The sequence below is a fragment of the Prionailurus bengalensis genome, chromosome B3, assembly GCF_016509475.1.
Source record: "Prionailurus bengalensis isolate Pbe53 chromosome B3, Fcat_Pben_1.1_paternal_pri, whole genome shotgun sequence".
NCBI lineage: Eukaryota > Metazoa > Chordata > Mammalia > Carnivora > Felidae > Prionailurus > Prionailurus bengalensis.
This window is the reverse complement of record NC_057355.1, coordinates 73,723,751-73,750,966: the sequence shown is the minus strand read 5'-3', so window position 1 is coordinate 73,750,966 and position 27,216 is coordinate 73,723,751. Positions and strand designations below refer to the sequence as shown.

Genomic DNA, 27,216 nt, shown 5'->3' with positions numbered 1-27,216 from the left:
AACAAAGTCTTCCTCCTGCTTCAGAATACACTGGAGGAAGGAGCTTAATCATTAGCAAGGCCGGGTCTGCTGTGGGCTCCTCTTACCACCTTATAGAATTACCAACTGAGAGAATGAGGTTTTACCTTCCTGAATTGGGGGGAGGGTTCTGTACATCCATTCGCAACAATGAATCCTTCTTGGTAATCTGTCTAAGAATGCATGATTCCCATGAAAGTCAGGTTAGGATTGTCTTTTCTCCTTACCCTATTGAAGAGTGCTGTTTAGTAGGATAAAGACAAAGACTTCTAGCATAATAATGCTGAATTTATGCCACAAAAAGCAGTCAACATTAGCAAGAGAAGAGATGGTTTCTTTTGAGCTATTTCACCCTGATGGGGTTGGGACTGACCCTCAAAATCCCATGTTTGGCTTGCCTCTGCAAGACAGACTAGGACTTTGTGGGGAGGGCAGAAGAGGGAAGGATCCCAGAGGAAAAAGACCTTCCAGACTCTCTCCAGGGAGAACTCTGTAGGAATTGAAAGCTCACAGGATGAGAAAAGTGATGTTTCTCACTGTTTATTAGACATTGTGCTTATTATCAGCCAACAGGATTGTTTTCTATCTGGTCATGAACTGCACTTGCAGTTGTGGGTTTATAGTGTGATATGTCAGACGGGAGAGAGGTATTCATCAAGTTTTCACCATCTTTTTGGCAATGAAAGCAGACTGCATTTTTAGCACACATATTTTGGTGTCTATCCCAAGAAGGCAGTTAAATTTAGCGCATTTCCTGCTAGCCCCTGAATTGTGCAGGACTGCCCCAGTCTGGAGTTTATGTCTGTCTGTGGAATCTCTCCTTGCAAACTGCTAGGTCTTTGGGGAACTCACATTTATAGGGTGAACTGGTACCCCAAATCCTTAGAACCTACCAGGAAAGGTGCAGTCTAGTGGTATATACATAGTGGTTTCTTAGTCCTAGCCCTGATAACGTTAGGAGTGTGTGTGTGTGTGTGTGTGTGTGTACAGGCGCCTGCATGAATCCATGTGTGTGGGCCTGGGAGTGGAAACAGGGCACTCTGGGTGACCTTCCTCAGACTCTTACATGTGGTCATGAGGAATGTATCTGCATCGTGTTGGGTTTGAGAAAATCAGATCAGCATGTTATGCAGGTTCCCAGGGAGAAGTGGCTCTGGAGCAAGCAGGAAATGGAACCCCCAGGGCCATAGGCCATACTTCTCCACATAGGGCCTTCCAGGTCTAGTGTCAGAGACACAGATTCCCTTAGATCAGTGCCTGCGGACAGGAGGCATCATAATCTCTGAGGTAATGTGTTTAAATGCAGATGTCGTGGTTGGACTGAACCAAATTCTGGCAGAGACAGCCCAGGAATCTGTGCTAAAAAATATACTGCAGGGGCGCCTGGGTGGCTCAGTCGGTTGGGCATCTGACTCTTGATCGGGTCATGATCTCATGGCTTGTGAGTTTGAGCCCTGCATTGGGCTCTGCGCTGACAGTGCAGAGCCTGCTTGGGATTCTCTCTCTCCCCCTCTCTCTTTCCCCTTCTCCTGCTAGCTCTCCCTCTCAAAATAAATAAACTTAAAAAAAAAACAAATACTGCGGGTTGTGTTGCTATGTGAGCGGGTTTGGTGACCAGTGCCTGCCTCACTCAGTTCTCCAAGGGGGGTGGTAGCATCATTCAGTGTTGACATCAAGTCCCTTTGATTTTATCTCCTAAGCTTTTCTTGCCGCTCCCTCCTCCCTTGTGTCCACTAGCCACTAGCCAAGTCCAAGTCACCAACATGTCTGGCCTGGACTGCTGCAGTAGCCTCAAGTTTCCCAGCAGGGACATGCCCCCTCTGATCTGTACTCCACAGAACAGCCTGGGCAGCGGGTTCAAGTCACAAATCAGAGTCTGTCACAACCCCCACTCCACCCTGGCCCTCACTCCAGTTCTTTCCTTCCACCGCTGTTCAGATGAACACAACATTCTTCCAGAGGCCGGAGGACCCAGATTCCTACCTACTGCCCCAGCCTCATTTCAAGCATCATCCCTGCTAACAGGCCTTTGCTCTCTCCAGACGCTCCTTCCCCCTTTACTGCCTTCAGACTCAGCAATGGTCCTTATCTCTGCAGAGAGGCCTTCCTAACCTCTCAAGGGTGGCCCTTTCAGTGGCAATTTTGTATAGATTTACATAATAACTTAATTGTGTCTCTCTGAGTCTGATGTGCCATGAAGACAGGGACCACGTTTCTCCACTATGTAACCCTAGTGCTTGGCATACAATAAGCTCCAAACACCAGCCACAGCAGCGGTTGGTCACCAAGCAATCTTCAGTCACAAAGACACAGCATCCTGGGATGGATCAGAGCTTTGTAATTATACCCAGGAATTCCGTTCACTTACTTATTCATTCATTTATTCCTCATGACAAGTGTGGGCTTCTATGCTGTTTGGAGTGAGGAATTCGGAGACTTGCTGGAGGCTGCCAGCCCGCAGCAGGCACTGTTGGTAGTGATTTGAACCTGTTTTTGAGCAGTTGGCATACCTTGTTTCTCTTGGCTCAATCAGAACTAACACTTACTGAACATGAACTAGGTGCCAGATGTGCTCCTTTTCCTTAAGCAGCTTCTGGTCTACAATGAAAAGGCAGACAGCAAACAAGTGACAAGTTCATGAGTCTTAAAGAGGCAGTTGGGGGGCGCCTGGGTGGTGCAGTCGGTTAAGCGTCCGACTTCAGCCGGGTCACGATCTCGCGGTCCGGGAGTTCGAGCCCCGCGTCAGGCTCTGGGCTGATGGCTCGGAGCCTGGAGCTTGCTTCCGATTCTGTGTCTCCTTCTCTCTCTGCCCCTCCCCCCTTCATGCTCTGTGTCTCTCTGTCCCAAAAATAAATAAACGTTAAAAAAAAAAAAAAAAAAAAAAAGAGGCAGTTGGGTACACCATGGAGACACAGAAGAAGGAGTCTAAGTCTAGTGTAGGGGGTCAGTCTCGGAAGCTTCCCTCAATAAGGAATATTTGAGCTGAGACCTGGAGGATGAGTAGGAGGTACGAACAGTCCAAGTACAGGCCCATGTGGAGTGAACTTTGGAAGACAGGGCTATTTTGTTAAAAAAAATTTTTTTTAAATGTTTATTTATTATTGAGAGAGAGAGAGAGAGAGAGAGAGACAGAGACAGAGACAGAGCATCGGCATGGGAGGGGCAGAGAGAGGAGGAGACACAGAATCCAAAGCAGTCTTCAGGCTCTGAGCTGTCAACACAGAGCCCTATGTGGGGCTCAAACTCACAAACTGTGAGGTCATGACCTGAGCTGAAGTCGGATGCTTAACCGACTGAGCCATCCAGGCGCCCCTTGGCTATTTTGTTTTTAATTTGAGAGAGAGAGTGAGAGAGAGAGAGAGAGAGAGAGAGAGAGAGAAAGAGGAAGGGCAGAGGGAGAGAGGGACTCCTGGATCCACGCTCAGTGCAGAGTATGATGTAGGGTTCGATCCCATGACCCCTGGGATCACGACCTGAGCTGAAATCAAGAGTTGGATGCTCAACTGACTCAGCTACCCCGGCACACCGAAGACAGGGCTTTTTGATGGGCAGTGGGGAAGCACCCAGTTCTCCCAATTCTCCTCCTGTGACTTGGGGCTTGGCCTGTCCACACTCCTCATCCATCCTCTGAGGGGCTTGGCTGACATGACCCATGCCGACCTGGGTGAATGATACATTAAACAGGAGACAGGTGGCATGTAAGCAGATACTGCTTGGGCCTTCTTCTCCACCTCAAGTACCATCCCAGCACTCCTATCAGAGCAATATTAAACATCGCTGCCACCAGTTTTCACTCATTTCTTTATTAATATAGAAAAGGAGCCCAAGGCAGCCGGACCAGTAGTACAAAGCACCAGGAGTTAATACTATTCTGGTGAAAGGGTTGGCTTTACAAAACAGGAGCAGACAGGAGCTGCCCTGGTTCCGGGGCCAGGCCCAGCCTGCCCAGAACCTCAGAGCAGCACCCGGAAACAGCCCCTGGGAGACAGTTGACAGGTAGTTGGGGGGTGGGATGGGCTGGTGACTGTGGGGACAGATGGCAGGGATGGAGGGCCAGGCAGTGAGAACCATCCTGTGGCTGACGAGGACAGGGAACTGCTGGCTGGAGGCTCTCCACTGGACCGTGGGCAGGGGCTCACGGTGGGCTTCGGCCCTGGGGACAGTAGAAAAGCCCCGCAGATACTAGGGGGAGTAAGGAATCCAGACACAGCCCTGGGGTTGAAGGGCCTTTCCCTGCCTCTCCACCAGGGGCCACCTTTGCTCTATACTACAGGTGGGGCTTCAGGGCCCAAGGCACAGAGGGAGGCCAAGAGGACTCCCAGTTGGGAGGATGAGAGGGCAAGGGAAGGAAGCCCTGGAGTGTCCCCAGCTCAGGCATCTGGAGCTGAGACACAGGACAGGACAGTGGCACCCCTGCACAATGGGGCTAGAATGTGGGACAGGGATGGGCTCACCTATGGCCAGTGACCAGGACCAGACTCATGGCAATGGAGCCTGCCTTAGACTTTAGCAAAATAGAGTCAGCGATGAGTCCTGGGTGTCAGCAGACCTGGGTTCTGACCTTAGCTCTCCTGGAGCAGAGCTGTATCACCATGGGCCAGCCATGTCCTGCCCTGGCCTGCTCCTCATCCACTCATGAGGGCTTTGAATAGGACTTCTTAGGTCACGGCAGGGGTTGGGGGTGGGGGGGGTGGGCGGCACTCGGCAGGTCAAGGGAGCTCTGGGACCTATTCTTGGTAGTTGAGAAGTTAGTAGTTAGTTGGTAGTTAGCTCCCAATCAGAATCTGGACAAAACAGGCAAGGAATGGAGACTAGTGGGTGATGGAGGAAGATGTTTTTGCTTGGAACCTACCCCCACAAAACACTCCAGAGCTGGGAAAGGCTGCCGGGAGCCTCTCCTTCACCCAGGGGAAGAGGCCGCCCTCCCTTTGGCTCAGGGAGGGAGCATGACTCGTGCGATCCCTTCACAACCACCATCTGGGGGACACTTGGCATGGAGAGAATGGGTGGCACTATGCAACCCTTTATGTTCTTCCCCGGGGAGGGGAGCTCAAGGCCTCTCATGGCTTCTGCCTCCAACCCTTAGCGTGGGCTCAGGAGTGCGCTTTTTCACTGTGGTCCTGCGCTGGGGACAGCCCAAGACTGCCTGGCTGGCACGTGTTAGTCGGTGAGGAAAGGACACAGGGGCGAGTAAGCGGACAGGGAGGCGAGAGCAACTCTCTGGCTTTCTCCTCTTCCTCTATGAACAGCATCTCAGTCAACGGAGTCACAGATCTCTTCTACCACAGCATTGAAGATGTGTGGCTGGTCCGCATAGACGTGGTGCGACGCACCCTCAATCTCCTATGGAGAGAGGAAGAGCCCGCCAGGGGTGGAAAGGCCCTTTGTTCGGGGCACCGGAAACTGGTGTCTCACACCGATTCTTTTTCCCTTATACCTGCTTGCCCATCACCTATGAGCACTTACCAGAAACATCGGTCCACCTTTCTCCTAGAATCTGGGCACTTTCCCATGCAGGGGGAGGGGTCCATGAATCCCAAGGTCCCATTCATTTTCTCCTCTGGTTATTCACTGTACTTCCTTCAATGCCAGCCCCACCGCTATCTGCTCATTTCATCCACAGGTCTGATGAACCAGGGCCCATACGTGGCACCCAGCCTAATTAAGCACTCATTAGCAAATGGGGGTGGAGAGGGATAAGAAAAAGGGAAGGCAGGAATGTGGTGGGAAGGCTTGCTGGCAGCCTTTACTACTTGCTCTACTGTTCATGGCTCTGGTTTTGGGTGGGACAGGGGGTCTGGAATGGCATCATGCTGTCTGTGTCTGGCTACTGCACGAGAACCGGTCATTTCCCTGGACCGTGCTAAGCAACAATGAAAGCCCCTGATGACGGTATTACTGAGTCAGCCCTTTCAAACGCACTACACCATCCCCATCTGTCCATTCCTTTTTCCCCCCAACTCTCTGATCACCTTTCTCCATCCCAAGGCTCATCCATGCCCAGAGCTAATCACTGTGTGCGGGGATTCAACGCACCACATTTCCACCTCAATCCTGTGCCTTGGCGGGCCAACATACCATGTCTCGGACATAGGAATCCGGCCGCTGCATCTTTACTTTCTTTCCTGTGCTGGTATCTATCCAGGTGTTGGCCCCGTAGATCATGGTGATGGGCACATCTTTTCGAATCAAGTGAATTCGCTCCAACATGGGGCGCCGCGCCCAGCCGAAGGACTCCATCATGGCTTTGAATGCCGTCTCACCACTGAAGGAGCAAAACACGGTGAGGCAGTTAGTAGAATAAACCCTGCAGCATAAAGTGTCAACATGTTGGTCTCTTCAGACGCTGGGGCAGTATCCTTGTCCTGTGTGTCCCTCTCAGGCCCCAGCACTGGGCGCCTTAAATCCTGGTAAGATTAGGAGGTAGGCCTGAATCTGTGGAGGCCTCCCAGCACAGAAGACAGTTAGGAAGGGACACACGTGTGAAAACCCCGGACACTGAGAATTGTCCAAAGATGCAATGGTTAACATTTACTCAACAAATATTGACATGTCATGCCCTGGGCTGAGTGTAGGGACACAGGAGTCAGATTCACGTGGTGCCGGCCCTGCTGGAGCTCACGATTATCCCACATTTTGGGGAGGCAGGCGTTAAATAGCTAATCATATGATTATTTAACATCAGATTTCCCAAGAATCACGAAAGGGTGGTGGAGCAGGAAGAGAATGGACTAGGGGCTTAGCTTGCTGGGGGTGAAGGAGAGGGGCAAAGGGCTCATGTTAGAGGGGTAGTGAAGAGCAAATACTATGGCAGTGCAAAGGGCTTCCTGATGGGATTGTTACCAGTCTTGTGAGGACCCAGGGGGAGCCGTACTTTGTGAGAAGCAAGGCTCATCTAATCTACTTTGCTCCCCAGCCATCTCCTTAGGCAGAGCTGACGGAGAAGGAGCATAAGGGGTCTGCAGGGCTGGGAAGGAAGCTGACATTCTGAGCTGCTCTGCAGCTTTTGCAGGAGGTAGGAGGCAGGAGACGGGGTGCTTCAGGAGACTGCTGCCCGCCAGGCCCAGCCTGTTCAGGTATTGTGTCCCCCCTCCTTTGGAGCCCCGGAGTGAAGGCGGGCCTGAGTTCTGCACGGGCCAGCAGAAACAGAGTTCTTCCTTCAGACATAGCAGCATGGTGGAAAACTATGGACTCTGAAGTCAGAGAGACACGAGTTCAAATTCTGGCTGTATTTTCTTAGCAGGTCATGTAACCAGAATACATTTTAATGTTTTCATCTACAAATTGGGGAATTATATCCTCTTTATTCCTTCATTGAAGAAAATGACATGTACAGGGCCCCTCAGGTTAGGTGGAGCAGAGTAGGTAGCCCCCACATATTTCTTCCTGGCCAAATGTCATGTTTTCCAAGGGGCTGGTAAGAGTTACTACGGGCCTGTCAGGGTTACAACTCAGAAACACTCAGGTGGTTATAAAAGTGAGTGATGGTGGGGCGCCTGGGTGTCTCAGTGCATTGAGCGTCTGACTTCAGCTCAGGTCATGATCTCGTTGTTTGTGAGTTCGAGCCCTGCATCGGGCTCTGTGCTGACAGCTCAGAGCCTGGAATCTGCCTCAGAATCTGTGTCTTCCTCTCTCTGCCCCTCCCCTGCTTACACTCCGTCTCTCTCTCTCAAAAACAAATAAACATTAAAAAAAAAATTTTTTTTTTAATTGAGTGATGGTGTTAGGCAGAGAGGGCTATCACTGATGTCATCTCTGCTTTCCCCAGGACACAAAGGAGCTGCGTGATTATATATTCTGAGGCTTAGATTGGGAGGCCATTCATTGCACACAACTAGGTCTGGGACTGGGGAAAGTTGTGAGGAGGGAGCTGGGGTAGGAGACTGGCACTGAGCCCAGTGGGGGCTGACAGAGGGGTCGAGAGCAGGAAGCAGAGGGCTACCTGATTTGACTGCAGAGCTGAGTTTCAATACTGCTGCTTCAGCGGGGCCCTTCAATTAGCTGAGCTCATGCGGAATGCTGGCTAGACAGTTCCCACGCTGCCCCAAAGCCAGCTGGGTGTGAGGCTAATGCTCAGACAGTAATGCTGGAATGCAACCCCCCACCGTCTTCACAGCTTTGGGCTCACGACGGGTGACCTGGACAGGCCTGGCATGAGGCGGGGCAGTGCTGCTGCTCCGGTGACCTTGGCTTCCCCCAGATGCCCCACAGCAAGCTGGCTGAGGCCTCCACAGAGGTGGTGCCACCCACAGATCCTCCTGTATCAGCCACTCACAGGGCACTGCCTGAGAGGAAGATAACCTCCCTGACTCTGCCCTGGCTCTCAGGTGCCAAGAATGCAGATCAGCAGGTTTGTGGGGCCTGCTGTGTGAGCAGTCATAGATAGGAACCTCTCAAGATTCTGGGGACACCCCAAAATGTCCAAAAGGCGTAGAAGGAGTTCCTGTCCCAACAGTAAGCATTTCACGGTGTACAGAATTTAGGTTTTAAATCACACTTTTCCACCAGCCATTCTACTTGTAGGAATGTACAGATCTAGTCACGTGTGTGCAAAAGAAGATGTGCAAAGAAGTTCTCTGAAGCAATGTCACATAATATCTCAGACTGGAAACAGCAAGGAAATTTGAGAACTACAGGCTGGGAGGGAGAAGATTTTCTCTTTCTTTCTTTCTTTCTTTCTTTCTTTCTTTCTTTCTCTTTCTGCCTTTCAAAAAATACCATATATTCATATCACTTTTTCAGTTAAAAATCTTGTAAAATGTTTTCCAGACTCTTGTCTGTCAGGCTAACTGCCTATCTCCAGGGGAGAGTAAGAGTCTTCCTCTAGAGATGGACAGCATGTTTCATCAATCTATTATCTTCTCCATCCCTTTGGGCCCATCCCTGGGGAGGTCTCTGGAAATAATTGAGGCTACTAGTGCCTGCGTTCCCCTAAGTGAATGAGAGCTTTGTGCAAGACGCATTGCAACAAAGTTCTGGAGTTTTTCTACCAGCTGGAGTTTCATCTCCAAACCCGTGCACTCCGAGCTGGCTCTGGGAGCCGCCCTCACCTGGGATTCTGTGCATTGCAATGGTAGATATACTCAGATATAGTATCATCTTCAAAGAAGTCTGCAAACTTGCGCTTGAAGTCCGGCCGGAATCGCTGTACCAAGCCAGGCCCTGGAGGGGAGAGAAAAACATGGGAGTGGCCAGTTTGGGGGGCGGGGGGCGGTGGTGGGGGTGTGCAGGAAGACTTCTGTGTTACATTTGCTTGGACAACTTTACCAAATGTTATTTCTCTAGGGGTTTGTTTGCTTTGTACATTTAACTCGATAGTGGCAGACAGAGTGTGTGAGCTGTCTGGAAGCTCCAGATGACTACAAATTGAGAGTCAGTTGGTTACCAAAGAAGGTAGACAGTCCAATGTCACTAAGGAAAGAGGTTATTTTCAGTTCAAGGAAGTCCCAAGCTCTTTTCCTCTAAGGGTCTCAAGCCCATGAGTCCATGGCTGAGATGCTTTTCTCTCACAGTCTGAACTAAGTTCTTTCTCCCTGAGACTCTTGGGGCCTTTTTTTTTTTTTTTTTTTTAAAGTAATCTCTACACCCAATAAGGGGCTCAAACTCACAACTCTGAGATCACGAGTGTCATGCTCTACCGACTGAGCCAGCCAGGCACCCTGAGACCCTTAGGGCCTTTTAATATTCTGAAGGTTGCAGATGAAACCACCTGCCAAGAGGCCTCTCATGTTCAGGTCTGTAATAGAATACGAGTGGAGAAGTAAACTTAACTCTGGCATGTCAGACTTGGGCTGCTGTTTTAGAGCAATCTGTTCCCTTCACCTTCCTTTAGAGCACACACATAAGCAGTAGGGCACCTAAAACAGACTAAAAATTGGGCCTGATGGTCAACTTCTGATCTCTCGCTCTCTCTCCTGGTCTTCTCTCTGCATCTGAGGATCAAGGTGTTGAGATGGAGGCACAGCCAGGATCCTCTGGGCCCTGGTCCTCCTCCATGGCTGCCAGCCAACTGCCCAATCATACTCGCTCTGAGGCCCATGCGTGAACCTGGCCAGATGCAAGTCGAGAAATGGGGAGAGTGGTTAGAGCAGGACTTCTCTCTGGAAGAGGGCTACAGAGGGTCTGCTGGAGTCCAGAGTGCTGGGAACTCTAAGAGGGTCAGCTCTCTGCTCATTTACTCTTCTTTTGCACCTGTCTCTTGATATCCTTCCTTTCTTCCTAAACTCCTACCTCTCCTCAAATGCTCATTTTTCTCTTTTATCCAAAGTCATTCTGTTTCTCTTGAAGGGCGTAGAGAGACAACTCTTATTTAGTCATTAGCAATCAATTTGTAGTAATTGGCAACTGAATATTACTATGTGTACATAAGCCGTCACTGCAAGATAGGGGGTCCACAATCTTTTCTACAGAGGGAATCTGGTTGTCACTTCATCAGATTAAAAAGCCCCCCAGAAAGGAAGGGTGCTGGCAGGATGAGGTCAGAAGGCCGAGACCTACGAATTTTACTTACTATGGCTGGTTTTCCCCGACTTCCTTTCCTCTCCTCACCCATTAAAGTTTGCTGACAACTTCTAAGTGGGGAAGATGTGATACCTAACTGGAGTAGGCCATGGTTTAGAGGGGCTTGCCTGCCACTGTGGGTCATGTTGGAGGCTCTGGTTCTGACATCTCCCTCCCACAGGTGCTGGGTGAGCTGCAGAGATGGTATCCAGTGGTGGTTACCATACCGAATCACCAACATGTGATTGTATGTGCCACATACTCACATATGTAGCATAAGAACTCAGCAGAGGAAGAGTCACTTCATGGCCTCCTTCTCTCTCTCTCTGGGGGTCTAGCCAAGGCACAGAGTGATATTTCTGCTCTATCTGTGCCCCACACAGGAAAGCTTTTTGCATGCAGATGAAGGAAAAAAAAGAACCTTCTGAAAATGCAGACAAAGAGATCTAGTTCAGGTTAACAGCTTTAAATAACAATGCCAGGTCTATTCCCACCTCTCCTGGACAAGTGGGGATGGTGGGAGGCTGGATGCAATGGGGCTTCTAGAATGGGGCAGCCTTGGGTTGAGGAGATAGATTCTTTCTTTGCAGGCTACTCACCCCAGGGCCCAGCTACTCGTAGAACAGCCAGTGGATTGGAACGCCCTAGGACAGATGCCACAGCCTTGAACCAGGTTGGGGGTGCACGGATCTCACTGGGGTCAGTCGGTCGAAGAGGAAAGCCCCATGGGTCTACCAGGATGAGGTGTTTAACTCTATGGGAGGAAAAAGGGAAAAACAAGTTGTATGTGCTTAGAGGTACCACAGCCCTTAAACTGCCCAGGAAGAAGAGACCCACTGGAAACTAATACCGTAAGGTTCCCAGTGGGAGAGGGAATTAGGTCATGAGCAAGAGGGGTGGCTCTTCCTTACCTTTCAGGGTACTTGATAGAGTAAGAGGTGGCCAGGAATCCTCCCAAACTGTGCCCGAGGAGGATCATACTGGGGATCCCCATGGTCTCCCGCCACGTCTCTATTGATGTCACAAACTCATCCTCAGCCCCCTCTGGGTCCCTCGGGAATGTTGGCCTCGAGCTTCGCCCAAAGCCAAGCAGATCAAAGGTGTGCAGGGTACGGCGGGCACTCAGTGAATCCATGTTGAGGATCCAGAGGCCCACGCCACCCCCGAAGCCGTGCACCATCACCAGGGGGGTACGTTCCCTCAGCTCGGGACTCACGGTTACCGTCCAGATCTTGTTCTGGTTTGGGAGGGACACATATCGGGCCAGGAACTTGTTCTGGAGGCCTGGGGAGACGGGAATCCAGGGCAGAGCAGTAAGACTGTTTTCTGACAGCACCATCACTTTGCCTGGACTACCATTCCTTGGCTTTCTCTCTCCACTGCCAAATCCCTCCTGACCTGCCTCACCTCCTTCCTTTCACAACCTTCTGACCCATATGCCCTAAGAGATGAACTCCAAGCACTATTTGTAGACCATCTAGTCTCTCACAGGGCAGTGCTTGCTCTGTGACAGAGCTGCTTGGGGGGGATGTTGCCTGGATCCTGAGTGGAGGCTTGAGAGCTGTGACTGCTCTGCAGCCCTACTTCCTCAGGCCCATGGGAAGAGAAGGTATCTGGCTGGGGCAGTGGATGCAGGGCAGGGAAGATCATAAAGGAAACCAGGCAGACGTGACCCAAGGGTCTTGTCTGAGCCTGTGGCTGCTGCCAATCATGGGATGCCTTGCCCCAGCATAATGCTGCTCTTGATAGTTGATCTGTTGGAATCCCAAACTACCGTAGTAACCAGGTAGGTGGTATGCCTAACTGGATAGAATACAAAGAGAGCAATATTAGAGAACAGAGGATTGCTGCTGGTCCTTAGGTAGAAGGTGGTAAAGCTGAGAAGGGCATGTGTGTTTGGAAGAAGAGAGAGGGAGAGAAGGAAGAAGGGAAGAATGGGGGAAGAAGGAAGGAGGGAAAGAGAGAATATATAGATGAGTGTGTGTGTGTGTGTGTGTGTGTGTGTGTGTGTGTGTGTTGTGTGTTGACAGTTGGTACTGGCTTTGAAGTGAAGTTATGGGATGTGTCAGGAACCAGCATGATGGACAGGAAGGGAGATGTCGAAAAATCACTATCACACAATATGGTATCCTCAGTGCAAATCTCTCCCTTCAAACCACTGACACCACTTACTCCCACCCCAAGCACTATTAATTAATCAAGAATCTGTGGGTTCTGTCAACTAGGCTCTGGGGAGATCCTGTATCCTCCTTGGGCCTCTTGATGGAGGTGGGATAAACCATCCCTCCTACTCACATTGGAGGATCCTGGCTTCCACATTCTTCAGGTGAGACATCGACGTGGGGCGCCAAGCAGGCAGCCAGCTACTCAGCCAGCCTTGAGGCCTGAGACAAGGAGACACGATGACAATCATTGGCAACATTGACACTCTCAGCCTTGCTGACAGTTACAAGAGTTATCGGGGTGTTTCCCAGGCTCAGAAGACCTGCCGCTGTGGCGGTCAGCAATTCCCTGCTGCCTGATAGACTGTTACTCTTCTCCAGCTAAGGGCTAGTAACAACATGCCCTTTGTTCAACAGATACTCAGGATGCCGTGTGTATAACACTTTACAGTTTGCAACGCTCTTTCACATTTATTATCTCATTTGAGCTTTATAACTTTTGTTACTGGTTATCATAATGTTCAAGGAGATCACAAGAGAAAAAATACCAACTATTAACTAATGTTTCAGTTATCTTTATCTTTTGCTATCCCCAGGACCGGATGTTCCTTTAGGGTAGGACAAATTCCCATGCCATCTGCCCTCCTGGCAGGGCCTTGGGGTTTGTGCGTGCCCTTTTCTCAGCCCCTAGAAGAACAGAGCAAGGTCAGTGCCCAGCTGGGCTCTCACGTAATCAATCAGTCCAGCCTGGAACAATGAGATGGGACAGGAACGGAGAAGAAGGCAGGAGACCTGGGTTCAAGTCCTGCTGTGATTGCGTTCCCAGGTTGCCTCTGGCTTTGTTTTTCCAGATTATAAAATGTCTACAAAGCTCACATATGTCCCCACCTCCAACAGCATACGGTAAAATAAAGAGAATCCATCCTGCCGGCCCCTTTATGCCCAAGGAAATTGAAGTCATTGCAGGGTAGAGATTGAAAGCACCAGTTTTGGAGGGGAAACAAAACAAAACAAAACAACAACCCCCTCTGGTTCTGCCATCACACTATCACCATTTACAAGCAGAATGGCTTTGGCCTGATAAATAACCAGTGTTGGAGCATCTAGATATGTTGAGAGACCTCATAACGTGCCTGGGACAAATTGGACACTCAACAGATGAGTTGACTACTCCTTTTCCATTGTATGATATTTCTCTTGAATTGTGCCTGAATGAAGGAATTACAAGGTGGATACCACCAGCTACAGGAAGGGTCTTTCAATATCGACATACTCAGGCAGGGGTATTTTGTGGGGGAACGAGGGCAACCATTACTTATCCCTCTTGGCCACACACACAGGACATCCTGATACACCATCTGAAGCACAGAATTTTAGATTAGGATGGTTCCTTAGGAATCATCTAGTCCAGCCTCTTTATTTTACAGATGAGGAAACTGATGCCCAAAGAGGCCATGCTGCTGGTGAGAACAAGCAGAAGTACAACCCAGATCTCAGATCCAGGGTTCTCCGTACCCTTCCTCTGGGCAGGTACCTCAGCTTTCCTTTTTTTCTTTTTTAAAGGAGAATTAGGTTTAAAATTTGTTTATTTATTTATTTTTCAGTAATCTCCAGTGTGGGGCTCAAAGTCATGACCCCGAGATCAAGAGCTGAATGCTCTTCTGACTGAGACATTCAGGCCCCAGTCTCAGCTTTTCAAATTCACAATATATAACCACATCTTCACACGGTCTCCGTTTTCTGAAAGGAAGTGTGATCTAAAACCAGAAGCCAGAGTTCTAATCCTGGCACTGCCACTTATCAGCAGTGTGATTTGGGGCACATTATGGCCTTTATCTGTCAGTTTCCTCATCTTTAAGAGACAGGTAATAATAGTATCTACTTCATAGGGATCTCATAAAGATTAAGTGCATTTATGCACATAGAATAATGCCTAGCATAAGATAAATTTCCAATAAATGTTCTTTTCCCCCAGCTAAATCATAAGCTGCATACATTCAACTCTTCAAGGACTGCCAGAGGCTTGCAAGAAATACTGAGGGTTCAGCCAAGAGTGGTGTATCAATGGCTTAAGCCAGATGAGAATTGTCAGTCTCAATCAATCCAATTCTATGGAGACTCTCAACCCTTTTAATACTCCACTGGAATTCCTTACTGGGGCTTAAAGCATGAGCACCAAGACTGCAGAATTTTGCCAGTCTTAAGAGACAGACTTTCTCTCCACATCAGACACTGTGACAAGTCAGACCATGACACGTGGACCCCACATTGCCTTGTATCTGCCCAAAGCAGTGCTTAGGAGAAACGCTGTCCAATGGAACAACACGATGGGCTGCTCAGAGGATATTCTTCAGGGAGAAGCTTTACTTTGCCTCTCTTCTTCACGAGAAATGTTCTAAAGCGCTGGAAGTGATATCTGGCACACTGCATCTGCTAAATACTACTGGGGATGTGAGGGCTGGAGTGGGAAATTGAGGCAAGGGGCAGAGAAGTCACTTAGCCTTGAACTTGGCCTGGCCAGAGTGGTCTCTTCCCTCTAAAGGGCTTTTATCCTGTTGGGAGGTGAAGCAAAAGGAGTTCTGTGTTGGGTCAGAAGCCTGCTCTAGACCTCTGTGATTTGGGCAAGTCTCCTCTAACTTTCATGGGTGCTGGCTTCTTCATCTGTAAAAAAGAGCAGAATTACCTGCATCTCTACCAGCTCTAATCTGTGTTTCCCTAAGTCATCGTAACCATTGTAAATTTCCTTTTGGAAAAGTCATCTTCAGAAAGCAACACTCTTCCTGAGCAGTTCCTTCAAGCTCAGGAAGATACTATGGTCATAAAGTTAATTAGTTTTGCAGGCTGCCAGTTCTGCAGCTCTGAAAAGCAGGAACACAGGATCCAGGAGAGGCCCTGTTCTGGTGAAACCAAGGCTTGGCTGGGAGCTGAGTCATTCTGGAAGCAACTTTTCCTTGCTTCTATCAGACTGCGAACTGCTAGTCACACACTACCTACAGGTGGCATCCCGAACCTGATGCCCTTGAGACAGTGTCAACAAATCCCAAAAACGGTAATTCTGAAAGCACAGCATTAAGGATCTCGTGATGATTAAAAAACGTTATTAACTAGGGTGGGAAGCGGCTAAGTGTCTCAGTAGGCGAGAACTAAAGAAACTTGCGAGCCCATCACTCCAGACAATCCCAGCGCCGGCGCCCTCTCTCTTTTCTTCGCGAGCCCTTTCCCTGCCGGGCTAAGAAAGGCCCTTGCCACCCCCCGACCACCGTCCTGGGGGCAAATCCCAGTGAGCAGACCCGGCTGCTACCCCCGCGCCCGCATCCCACGAGCGGCGCGGAGGAGCTGGGCCATCACCACTAAGTCTAACCTCTCTGTACCAGAGGAGCGAGGAGCGATCGCGAAGACTAAGCGTGGAAAGTCAGAGTCCCCCGGCTCAGGCAAGCTAATCTACCATCGCTCCCCGAGCTCTGCTGCTGCCTCTTCTGGGCAGAAGCAGAGCAAGCAAACGCAACCCCGGGCCCTCCCATGAAGCCGACCTGGAAAAGGAAAGGCGGGAAGGTGTCTACAACTGTTCCTCAGTCACCGACAGTCCCGGGATCATGGCCCAGAGAGAGAGAGAGCAAGAGAAAGACACAGGATTAACTCACTGTTGCTCCAGATCATCAGCCATAGTAAACAAGCCCTGCCGGGTCGAGCCGAGCCAGCCCATCCCTCCGCCTGACGCCAGCACCAGCTGACCCAGGAAAGGGTCGGATAACAAAGTGGGGCGTGGCCAGGGCCGCCGGTCGGAGGCGCAGGTCCCCAGAACGCCCAGGCGGGACCTGAACCCGGCTGGTGGTCGAGCCGGGGTCTGCGTGCCGGCACAGGGGCCTCTGGGGTCTCACGGAAAAGGACGGGATTCCTGCTCACACATTTGGGGGACAGTGAGGGAGATGGGTAGTACTGAAACAACCGGGTCCCTCACAGCCCTCGTTAAAAAGTGACAAAACTACCCCTGCACGCTCACACCAACTCTGGGCTTCCTGGCAGAGTTCTCTCTCCGCTGAAATCCTCCTCCTGGTGTTTCTTGTAAGGTGATGCTTAAGATGCTTGTGGAGACACTACTATTGGTTAAATGTTTCTACAAAGAGCCTGGGGGCCTGTAACTCAAGTACATTGCCACGTTTTGCAAATAAAAAACAGGATGCCCGAAGCTGAACTTCAGATAAACAACGAATGCTTTTTTAGAATAAGTACATCCCGTGCAATGTTTGGGACATAACTGGGCATCCTGTATTTTATCTGGCAACCCTAAACCTTAGCGACATGTGCCAAGATGCAGTTCCTGTGCTCTGGAGATTTCTCAACCTAGTTCCCAGGAAAGATGTGCTCAATGCCAGGTCTCCCTCAGTTTGGGGAATCCCTGCCTCCCCTACCCTCAGGAAGGGCAAATGAAGTACTAACCTATAAGGCTGGGTCTGCTCTAGGTTGCTGGAATCCCATATGGGGCATGGGGGTGGGGGTGGCTGGCTTATCTCTTAGGTCCGGAGCTTACTTCAGGCTTGCTCAGCAGAGGAGCCAAATCTTGAGGCTGGCTCCAGAATTTACCTGAACTGGTAAACAAGTCCTAATGTTGAGGGAGTTGTCGGGGTTCAGGTCATCCCCTTGGTTAGATTAAAACCAAACTAAGGAGCGATGGAGGGTGAATGGGAGAATGCTGACAGGGACGGGGTTTATCAAGGTGTTTTTCATTAGCCCTCTTGCAGGTCTTAGATTCTGAGATTTCTCCTTTCTTGTTACACAGTGTTAAATTGATCTGATGACCATTATAAGGCCTCAAAGTTAAGAGAATGGGCATGTATAGAGTTTAGGGACCTAGGAATTTGCCAGATGTGGGGCAAAGCAGTACAAAGAGTGGAGTTGTGGCATTCATTCTTTCAACTGGGTGCAGTGGTTCTAAACTTCAGTGTGTATAAAAATCATCTGGAGGGCTTGTTACAAATTCAGGATTCTAATCCCTAACCTCTGAGATTCTAATTTCGTTGGTTTGGCTTGATGCTAAAAACTGCATTTTTAGGAAGTCCTTTAGATGCTGGAGTTCACTGAGACTCATTGGTTAATTAGAAGCATTGTTTCTGGGGTCAGAAATCTGGGTTAAGGGTAGTCTTGGTTTTGCTACATATCCACTACATGCATTTGGGTAAATTACTTAGTGTCTCTTAATTTTCTTCCCCTGACTGTGTCTTGTGAGGATTAACCAAGATAATTCCAATAAACATTTAGTACATTTATGCTAAAATTTATTACTATTATTGTTACTGTATACCTATTCAAAGCCAAACCTTATGTTAGGCACTAAGAATACCGTTATCAAAGGAAATAGACAGCCTGCTCTAGTGGTAAACATAGACTTTCTATCTGCTGCCACCCCAGGCTGTTTGTCCCTTTGCAGGGCTGGCAACTTTATTTTCCGAGCTCAGTTCAAACCTCCTGTCTTCTGAGGCCTCTCCTGACCACAGGGTCTAAGAGAGACCTCCAATCACTCTATTTTTATTTACATTTATTTACATCACTGTATTTTATTATCTTCATAACACTTATCACCATCTGAAATTATTGTGCCTTTGTGTTTACTAATTTATTATTAGTTTCTCTTCACTAGAACTGAATGAAGGTTGGGGAGAGGGTATGGGGGAGAGTTGTCTGTTTTGTTCTCAGCTTTGCTGCCAGCACCTACAACAGGGTGTGGCTCAGAGTAGATACTCAGTAATGACTGGATGAATAAATGGATAAAAAGTCCAGCTAGGAGGCAGCTGTGTAAACAATTACCTATAAACTAATATGCTAAGTGTCAAGGCTTTGGGAGTTGTATTTTAAATTGTACCTTATAGGAAATTCTGGGCTTCATCATTTCAAGATAGGACAACAAAATCTCTCCTTTTTCTGAAAACCTGTTAAGATGTAGCAGTTTTTTGAGGCAAGGATGACCTGGCTAGAACTGATACTGTATCTCTCTAGACCTCATCTCAGGAGGCAGTGTATTTTGTTTCTGTGTGCAAAACCATCTTTTGTTTGTTTGTTTGTTTATTTATTTATTTAGAGAGCACACATATGCACACGCAGGGGAGAGGGGCAAATATGGAGAGAGAATCCCGAGCACAGGGCCTGACTTGGGGCTCCATCCCATGAACTGTGAAATCACGACCTGAGCCAAAATCAAGAGTCAGATGCACAACCCACTGAACCACCCAGGCGCCCACCAAACCATCTTTATGAGGTACTTCCTACTTGGAAGTAGGAAACGTGTAAATTGAAAATGCCTTTTATAACCAAAGTCAATAGATTCCTTAAGGTGTCTCCAGAGCTGGGATAATTTAGGATTGGGCTGGATCTGCTAGAATTACAGACTGGAGAAGACTCTAAGTGCCTGTTCTAGGCAGGCCTCTGGAGAGAAATTTTCTCCTTACCTTCAAGACAAGACACACTATGTGCAAGTACAACATAATCTATTTTCCGTCTATTGCCATCATGTGTGATTTTATGTATGATTAAAGTTTAAAAACATTTTTAAAAATGTTTTATTCATTTTTGAGAGAATATGAGCAGGGGAGGGGCAGAGAGATAGGGAGACACAGAATCTGAAGCAGGCTCCAGGCTCTGAGCTGTCAGCACAGAACCTGACACAGGGCTTGAACTCATGACCCTGAGATCATGAACTGAGCCGAAGTTGGATGCTTGACAAACTGAGCCACCCAGGTGCCCCTGTATGATTAAAGTTTTAATATGGTCTTTATGGATGGAAACTAGTTTTGACAAACCCTCTTTCCTATGCCTATAAGTCACATTAAATATTCTAGGAGTTGGTGGAGCTGATAACTGATAGATTAGGTCTGGCAGGGATAGAACATTCTTTGGTTTCAAATGGGCGTGACTGTGTTTTGAATGAACTATGAACAAGGTATGACCCTTAGATTAAACATAGGAACTGAGTGGAATAGTTGTAAAGTTGTTTTGTCCAATATGATAGCCATTAATTATATGTGGCTACTTAGGTTTGTTAGAAAACAAAATTTAACCAAGTAAATTTTGCAGATCTAATTGCCTTTATTAAACAATTCATGAGGGGTGCCTGTGTGGCTCAGTCTGTTGAGCATCCAACTCTTTTAAAAAACTTTTTTTTAAACGTTTATTTATTTTTGAGAGACAGGGAGAGAGAGAGAGGGAGAGAGAGAGAGAGAGAGAGGCGCAAAATACAAGTTGGGGAGGAGCAGAGAGAGACACAGAATCTGAAGCAGGCTCCAGGCTCTAAGCTGTCAGCACAGAGCAGGACATGGGGCTCAAACTCATGAACCATAAGATCATGACCTGAGCTGAAGTCAGATGCTTAAGTGAATGAGCCATCCAGGGACCCCAAGCAACCAACTCTTTATTTGGGCTCAGACCATGATCCCAGGGGTGTGGGATTTTCTCTCTCTCCCTCTGTCCCTTTCCCCTACTTGTGTTCTCCCTAAAAATAAACAAACAATTCAAAATCTGGCAGTGTCTCCTCTAGCAAATAGAGGGGAAGAGTTTTATGAAATGGAAGGCTTTTATAAAAAGAGGGTGGGCAAGAAAGCTATTAGCAAAAGAAAAGGATTGTTCAGGCCACTTTTCCATAGTAGGGGAAAGCAAGGGGTCTTCTCTTCCTTTGGGGGAGGGAGAGGGCCCATGTGGCAGACTCATTGGCACTGATGGAAAAATTCTTGACTAACCTGTTAAGACTACATTTCTGGGGAATGTTGAAACTACAATTAGATTAGGTACTAAAGCTTGGATTTGGGAATGTAGTGTAAGTGAAGCCATTTTGGGGCTTTGGTTTTCTTTTTCTTCTTTCAGATTTAATTTTTTTTTTTTTTAATTTTATTTTTTTTTTTAATTTTTTTTTTTTCAATGTTTATTTATTTTGGGACAGAGAGAGACAGAGCATGAACGGGGGAGGGGCAGAGAGAGAGGGAGACACAGAATCGGAAGCAGGCTCCAGGCTCCGAGCCATCAGCCCAGAGCCCGACGCGGGGCTCGAACTCACGGACCGCGAGATCGTGACCTGGCTGAAGTCGGACGCTTAACCGACTGCGCCACCCAGGCGCCCCTATTTAATTTTTTTTTTAAGTAATCTCTGCACCTGACCTGGGTCTTGAACTCATGACCCCAAGATCAAGAGTCACATGCTCTTCTGACTGAGCTAGCCAGGCATCCCTGGGCCTGTAGTTTTCTTTTTAACAGATTTAAATTAATAAAAATGAAAAAGTTTCTTAGTTACAACTGGCTACATTTGAGTGCTCAGTAGTCACAAGTGTTTGGTGGCTGCCATACCTGACAGCACAGACACATCTGCATCATCACAGAAAATTCTATAGAACAGTGTTCCTCAAGCAGTGATAAGTTCAGTCCCATGGTGTGGAGAGTGTTCTGCCCTTGCACAGCACAATATAGTAGACTCCTGGGCACTAGGGAGGAAAAGTGAGGGGTTTTCTTTAAAGATTTGGGCTCCCAAAGATTATGTCAAGGAGGAAGAATTTCCAGGGCGCCTGGGTGGCTCAGTCAGTTAAGCATCCGACTTCAGCTCAGGTCGTGATCTCACAGTGAGTTCGAGTCCCGCCGCGGGCTCTATGCTGACAGCTAAGAGCCTGGAGCCTGCTTCAGATTCTGTGTCTCCCTCTCTCTCTGCCTCTCCCCCACTCGCACTCTGTCTCTCTTTCAAAAATAAGTAAACATTAAAAAAAAAAACAACAAAAAATGAGGAAGAATTTCCTCTGCTTTCTAGCTGAAGAATCAAATTGACATGACAAATAAAATAAACAGGAGAATATCAAGTCCAGGTTGTCACCTGTGCTTCTTCCAACTGGCTACAAATTGGAGATTCCCATGACCCCCTCCTGAGGTGCAATAATTTGCTAGAATGGATCACAGAACCCAGGAAAACAGTTTACTGTATTACTGGTGTTAAAAAGAAACACAGGGTCTAAAATGGAGTCACTTTTGCTAAAACCTCACCAAGACTTAATACCTAACCTAACTGCATTTTTTGCCTTTGGAACTTCCTGGTCAGCTCTGGTGAGGCAATCTGACTGAGACCCCAGGGACTTAATCTATGGGAAGGTAACCTTGCCTGGAATAATCCTTTTAGCTTCCTTGTCCCACCCTCCTCTTGCCTACAAAAACCTTCCATTTTTGTACAACTCCTTGGAACTCATTTCTATTTGCTAGATGGGATGTTCCCTGACTCATAAATTCTTGCATAAAGTCAATTAGATCTTTAAATTTACTCAGCTGAATTTTTTTTTTAACACTGATTTAGTATAAAAGGATACAACTTAGGCACAGCAATATGGAAGAGATGCATAGGGCAAGGCATGGGGGAAGGGGCACACAGCCTTCATGTTGTCCCCTGTTACACCACTCTCCCAGTGCCCAGATGTGCTCAGCAACCCATAAATTTGCCAAACCTCTCTGGTTAGGCAAATTTTTCCTTTTTACTTTAATGGAAGTTTCATTACAGAGGCATGACTGATCAAGTTATTGCCCATCGGTGACTGAACTCCATCTTCAGCCCCTTTCCTCTCTAGCATGGGGCTTAAAGTTCCTACCCTGGAATCACAGAGTTAGTTTCCCTGGCAACCAACCGGTCCCTACCCTTGAGGGCTTTCCAAAAGCCATTTCATTAACTTAGATTCCAGTGTGGTTCAAAGGGGCCTGTTACGAGTAACAAAAGATGCTCTTTTCACCTTTATTGCTCTGGAGCTATTACAGAAACTGAGGACAAAACCAAATATTATAACAAAAGATGCTCCTAGTGCTCTTATCATCACTTAGGAAATTATGAGAGTTTTGGGAGCTCTGTGCCAGGAACAGGGGTGAAGACTGAATACACATTTCTTACATTAAAAAATATAAAGAAGGGGGTGTTAGCCACACTGGGGCAAATTTAAAAGGTGGAGCTGTTATATACAATACTTAAGAAAACCAAAAGGAGGGCTCTGAAGGACAAAATATACAGGGAAGAAGAATTGGAAAAAACTCTTCTTTCCCATGCAGAGATTTTCTTTAGAAGAGTCCTTTTCTCTGCAAGATTTGTATTTTGATAAAGAGTGTCATTTCTTACTGTACAGAGACACTGTAAAGTCATGGCCTTTGCCTGTAAGGGGACCCTCTTGCCCCTCCACTTTCCTAATGTTTTATGATGTTGAGTGTTGAATAGCAGAACATGCCACCCCAAAATATGTCACTGTACCATAAAGATTATTTTGAGCCAAAGGCAATTGAGAAGAAGCAGATACAAGAAAAGCTCTCAGCCTCCTCCTATTTGTGTAAAAGTAAGACTTAACTTTATAGATGTGCCTTCTCCCTCCCCCGCCCCCCTTACAAAGGAAGAACAGAAGCATTCTAGATCCTTATCAACCCAGAGAGGGCACCAGAGGAATCTACGTAACAAACTCTCCTAACTAACCCTTATTTTTTATTAATTCCCTCATATATTTTTACCTTCCCACAATTTGCTGCCCTAGGAACTCAAAGTCTTTTTTCTTTGTCATTTCTCCAAAAGTGTATTCCTTTTTTGTTAAGGTGATGTTGTTACAAACAAGACAACAGGCTCTAAGTGGAGTCACTTATACTAGGCCCTACATCATCAAATATTAGTTTTGACTTTCCCAGAAATGGTAACAATCTGGAATTACCTAATTAGCCTTAATCAGTTAGTGGGCCTGATAGATCCCTGCCATCCCCTGAAGGAAAGTGACCTTGATATAACCAATCTGCTTTTTGTCATTATAACTTCCTAGTCCCAGCTCCCTTCTGCCTATAAAAGTCTTTCATTTTGTATAGCTCCTCAGAGCTCCTTTCTGTTAGATTGAATATTGCCTAATTATGGATCATTGGATAAAGCCAGTAAGATCTTTGAAATGTACTCAGCTGAATTTTGTTTTTTAAGGTGATATAAGCCCAAGTTCTAACCACCCCTTTGAGTTACTCATAAATGGGTACTCCCATGTGTATATACGATGCATATGTTAATAAACTTCTGTTTGTTTTCTCTTGTTAATCTGTCTTTTTTTTAGTCTAATTTACAGGGCCAATAAAACTAAGATGGTTAGAGGGAAGAGTTTTTCCTCTCCAACAGTGTTTTTGTAATAAAACCTCTAAGGTCTATTCTGACTTCAGCTTCAATTTATAAATTTGTAGTCTTTCAGTGCCATCTCTTGCGTGCCCAAAATACTGGGGGCTCTGTGGTTTGCCCAACTTGTAATTATTCAGAGAACTAGAGGAATCATAGTTAATCACCAGTACTAATGGTTGTTAAGAACAAACATTTACTGAGTGTCAAATACTATGTTAAGTGCTTAGTGTCAACATCTCATTTAGTCCTCACAACTGTTAAAAAAACAAGTCAACCAAGTAAATTTTGAAGACTTAATTGGCTTTTTAAAACGATTCATGAATTGGGTAGCATTTCATTAGCAAATAGAGGGGAATGCTGAGGAGTTTTACAAAATGGGGGTTTTTTATAGAAAGAGGGCAGGGCAAGAAAGTTATTAGCCAAAGGAAAGGATTGTTCAGGCCACTTTTCCATGGTGGGGGGGAAAGCAAGGGGTCTTATCTTCCTTTGAGGGATGGAGAGGGCCTGTGTGGCAGACTCACTGGTGCTGACTGAAAAATTCCCGACTGGTTAAGACTACATTTCTGGGAGATGTTGAAACTGCAATTAGATTATGCATTAAGCCCTGGTTTGAGGACTAAGCCTAAGCAGTGCCATTTTGGGCCTATGTCTCTCTTTTTAACATAACATTCCAATGATCTTGCTATCGTTATTTCATAGAAAAGGAAAATGAGCTGCCAGACTAACTTGTCATGAATTAGACAATTAGTAAACAGCAGAATCAATGTTCCAACACAGGACTGGCTGACTGGGAAGGCTGCACTCTTATCCATTATTGTGACCCTGAATTTTTACATACATTAACATTTTGATTTTAACTATTAAAATCAGATCGCCTGGGTGGTGCAGTAGGTTAAGCATCCAACTCTTGATTTTGGCTCAGGTCATGATCCCAGGGTCTTCTTGGGCTTGAGCCCCATGTCGGGCTCAGCACTGAGCATGGAGCCTGCTTATGATTCTTTCTCTCCCTCTGCCCCTCTTCCCCACTCATCTGTGCTCTCTCTCTCTAAAACAAACAAAAAGAACATTTAAAAAAATGAATAAATGTACAAACGATTGAAATCAATACTAGTATTAGCAATTTCCTATTGGCAGAGAAGTCAAAAATGTTTCCGTGATTATAGAATCATAAACTGAACACAGAACAAGACCTTTTCTTGATGTTTTAAGTAGTCCAGAACAGCTTTAGTTTATTATACTGGTGTTTGACTTTGCAGGTCTCAGAAAAGAATGCACTTGGTAAGTGAATTTGGTATTTTTCATCTCTTCTGCTTTCCCCCTTTGGGAGTTCCTGTGGAGATGCTAATGATGATAGTTGACATGGATCAAAGGCAGACAAAGCATAAGGGAGAAACTGCTGGAAGGAGCCTGGCTGATGGAACAGAAACCCCTTGAGAAATTCACTCCTGAATGATTAAAAGGCATCAGCCTAGCCTTTAAAGTCTGAAGTTGAATACTGGTGAGAAAGCTACCCTCCTACTTGCTGATGAGGCAGGGAGAAAGGTTCAACTTGTCAGAGAAACTGAAGGTTCCTGCTTTATTATATTGAAATGGGAACCAGCCTGGTTATTCACACTTTTTTTCCCTTTCCTTCTCAGCAACATAAGAGAGTTTAGACTGCACTTAAGTTCATATAGCAGCAGTGCAAATCTCTGTGGGTGTGAATATGAATATACCTCTTCAAATAGATTGCAAAGCTTTCTTTCTTTCCTTTAATTAATTAATTCATTATTTTTCACAGCGGTTAGGGGCAGAAGGAGAGAGAGAATCACAAACAGGCTCCATGCTTGGAGCCTGACCCTGGGGTTGATCTCAGGACTGTGAGATCATGATCTGACCAAAATCAAGAGTCTGACGCTTAACCGACTGAGCCACCCAGGTGCCCCATAAAGCTTTCTGAGGACATGAATTATTTCTCTTTCTAGAACCTGACCAAGGTTTTCCTCACCACTGCTAAATGGCACATTTGTTGATGGTGATATAGCTTCCAGTTTAACAAGAAAAAATGAAAATGCAGAACCCTTGTCTTTAGTTGCTGCTTTAGGAATTTTGATTGAGTACCTAGGATAGCTCAAATTTGTTAATAAGCGTAAAAAGCACCTGGTTATGTACAACCTGCAGCTGAAAGATGAGATGAACTTGAGCTGGAAGGTCAGATTAATGTGAAATTAAAAGTGCAGCAAAAGCCAGAAATTAAAGTGGATCTTATTTTTTTTAAAGTTAAAACGCTAAGTAAAAATAGGCAATTCCACGTGTTAAATACAAAACTACAAACCTTTAGTTTCCCCTGCAAAATGAGTTGGGGGTGGTGGTGGTGGTGGTGGTAGGGTTTGAACCAAGCAATGCTCTTATGGGACATTTGACGCTGATATTCTGGGATATAACACAGGATTCAAGATGCTAGCTTGGAGTAAAAGGTTGCTAAACTTGATCATTTATTGTCTTCACATTAATCGACTGTTTTCTCTTGCTCCCCGCCCCAAACACAGGCCCCTTTAAGACCGCATCTGAAGGGCCCCTGGGTGGGTCAGCGGGTTAAGCATCCGATTTGGGTTCAGGTCATAATCTCCAGGTTCCTGAGTTCAAGCCCCACATCAGGTTCGCTGCTGTCAGCGCCGATCCTGCTTCGGATCCTCTCCCCACCACCTCTGCCCCTCCCTCACTGGTGCTCTCTCTCTCTCTCTCTCTCTCTCTCCCTCAAAAAACAAACTTAAAAAAAAAAAAAAAGAGACCATATCTGATTGGCCCAACGGTACCTACAATTTAGCACAACGCTACGAGGAGGCGACCAGTGAATGTTAGCTGAATTACAATGTCTGTGAATTTAGGTTCTACTGTGCTTATTCGTAAGCGCTCCCAGAGCCAGATCTCAGTCCAGTTCAGGACCAGATAGAGGTCAAGCTCCCTCCCTCCTCCATCCGTCCCACACTTCCCTCCGCCCATAACCAAGGGTAAACTGGTGCTTGCGCAGTGATTAGCAGCGGTGTTTCTCACTAAAGGGGAACTTAACTTGCCCTAGTGATCTGGGACAGGCATCTGCCCTTAACAGCTAGGGCGGCTCGGGTGCTGAACCCCGGTAGCACTAGACATTGCCTCACTTCCGATCCAGTTAATCTTTGAAGACGCCAGTGGTCCAAAGAAAGCCCGAATCCTAGGGGAGCTACGCCTTTCTTTGTAAAACCTGTCCCCGTCTTCCTCTCACGCTATCCTGTTGCTAGAGCAACTGTGGGCGTCACCCACCTGACCGCGGAAGTAGGACAAAAAGAGTACACGTCTCCAGGCCACGAACAGATCCATTGCGCAGGCGCATTAGCTTTCTCTGGCCGCAGCGCTCATTCTGTGGATGTATTCTGCGTCTGCGCATTAGTT

The 27,216-nt window shown here is 47.1% G+C and overlaps 1 protein-coding gene across 3 annotated transcripts; it reads right to left on the bottom strand.

Annotated features, from left to right (window-relative positions):
• Positions 1-3,802: 3,802 nt before the first annotated feature.
• ABHD4 (abhydrolase domain containing 4, N-acyl phospholipase B) lies at positions 3,803-27,202 on the bottom strand. Of its 3 annotated transcripts, none has more exons than XM_043555744.1 (7): positions 27,088-27,202; positions 12,814-12,902; positions 11,430-11,802; positions 11,118-11,272; positions 9,069-9,180; positions 6,097-6,283; positions 3,803-5,361 (listed from the first exon to the last, which is right to left on the bottom strand). In XM_043555744.1, the coding sequence occupies exons 2-7, from the start codon at positions 12,851-12,853 to the stop codon at positions 5,272-5,274; spliced, it is 957 nt and encodes a 318-aa protein (XP_043411679.1). In that variant the 5' UTR covers positions 12,854-12,902; positions 27,088-27,202; the 3' UTR covers positions 3,803-5,271. The 3 variants fall into 3 exon arrangements, with proteins under 3 accessions (XP_043411679.1, XP_043411678.1, XP_043411680.1); XM_043555743.1 differs by lacking the exon at positions 27,088-27,202 and adding an exon at positions 16,322-16,428; XM_043555745.1 differs by lacking the exon at positions 27,088-27,202 and adding an exon at positions 16,211-16,326.
• Positions 27,203-27,216: the final 14 nt, after the last annotated feature.

What these genes read in the sequence shown, in the direction of transcription:
- ABHD4 (XM_043555743.1), bottom strand. Translation starts at nt 16,383, where the DNA reads ATGGGCTGGCTCGGCTCGACCCGGCAGGGCTTGTTTACTATGGCTGAT. An exon ending in TGCAATGCACAGAATCCCAG is followed by an intron (nt 6,284 to 9,068) that starts GTGAGGGCGGCT and finishes TTGCTCCTTCAG; the next exon opens with TGGTGAGACGGCATTCAAAG. An exon ending in ATTCCTATGTCCGAGACATG is followed by an intron (nt 5,362 to 6,096) that starts GTATGTTGGCCC and finishes CTCTCTCCATAG; the next exon opens with GAGATTGAGGGTGCGTCGCA.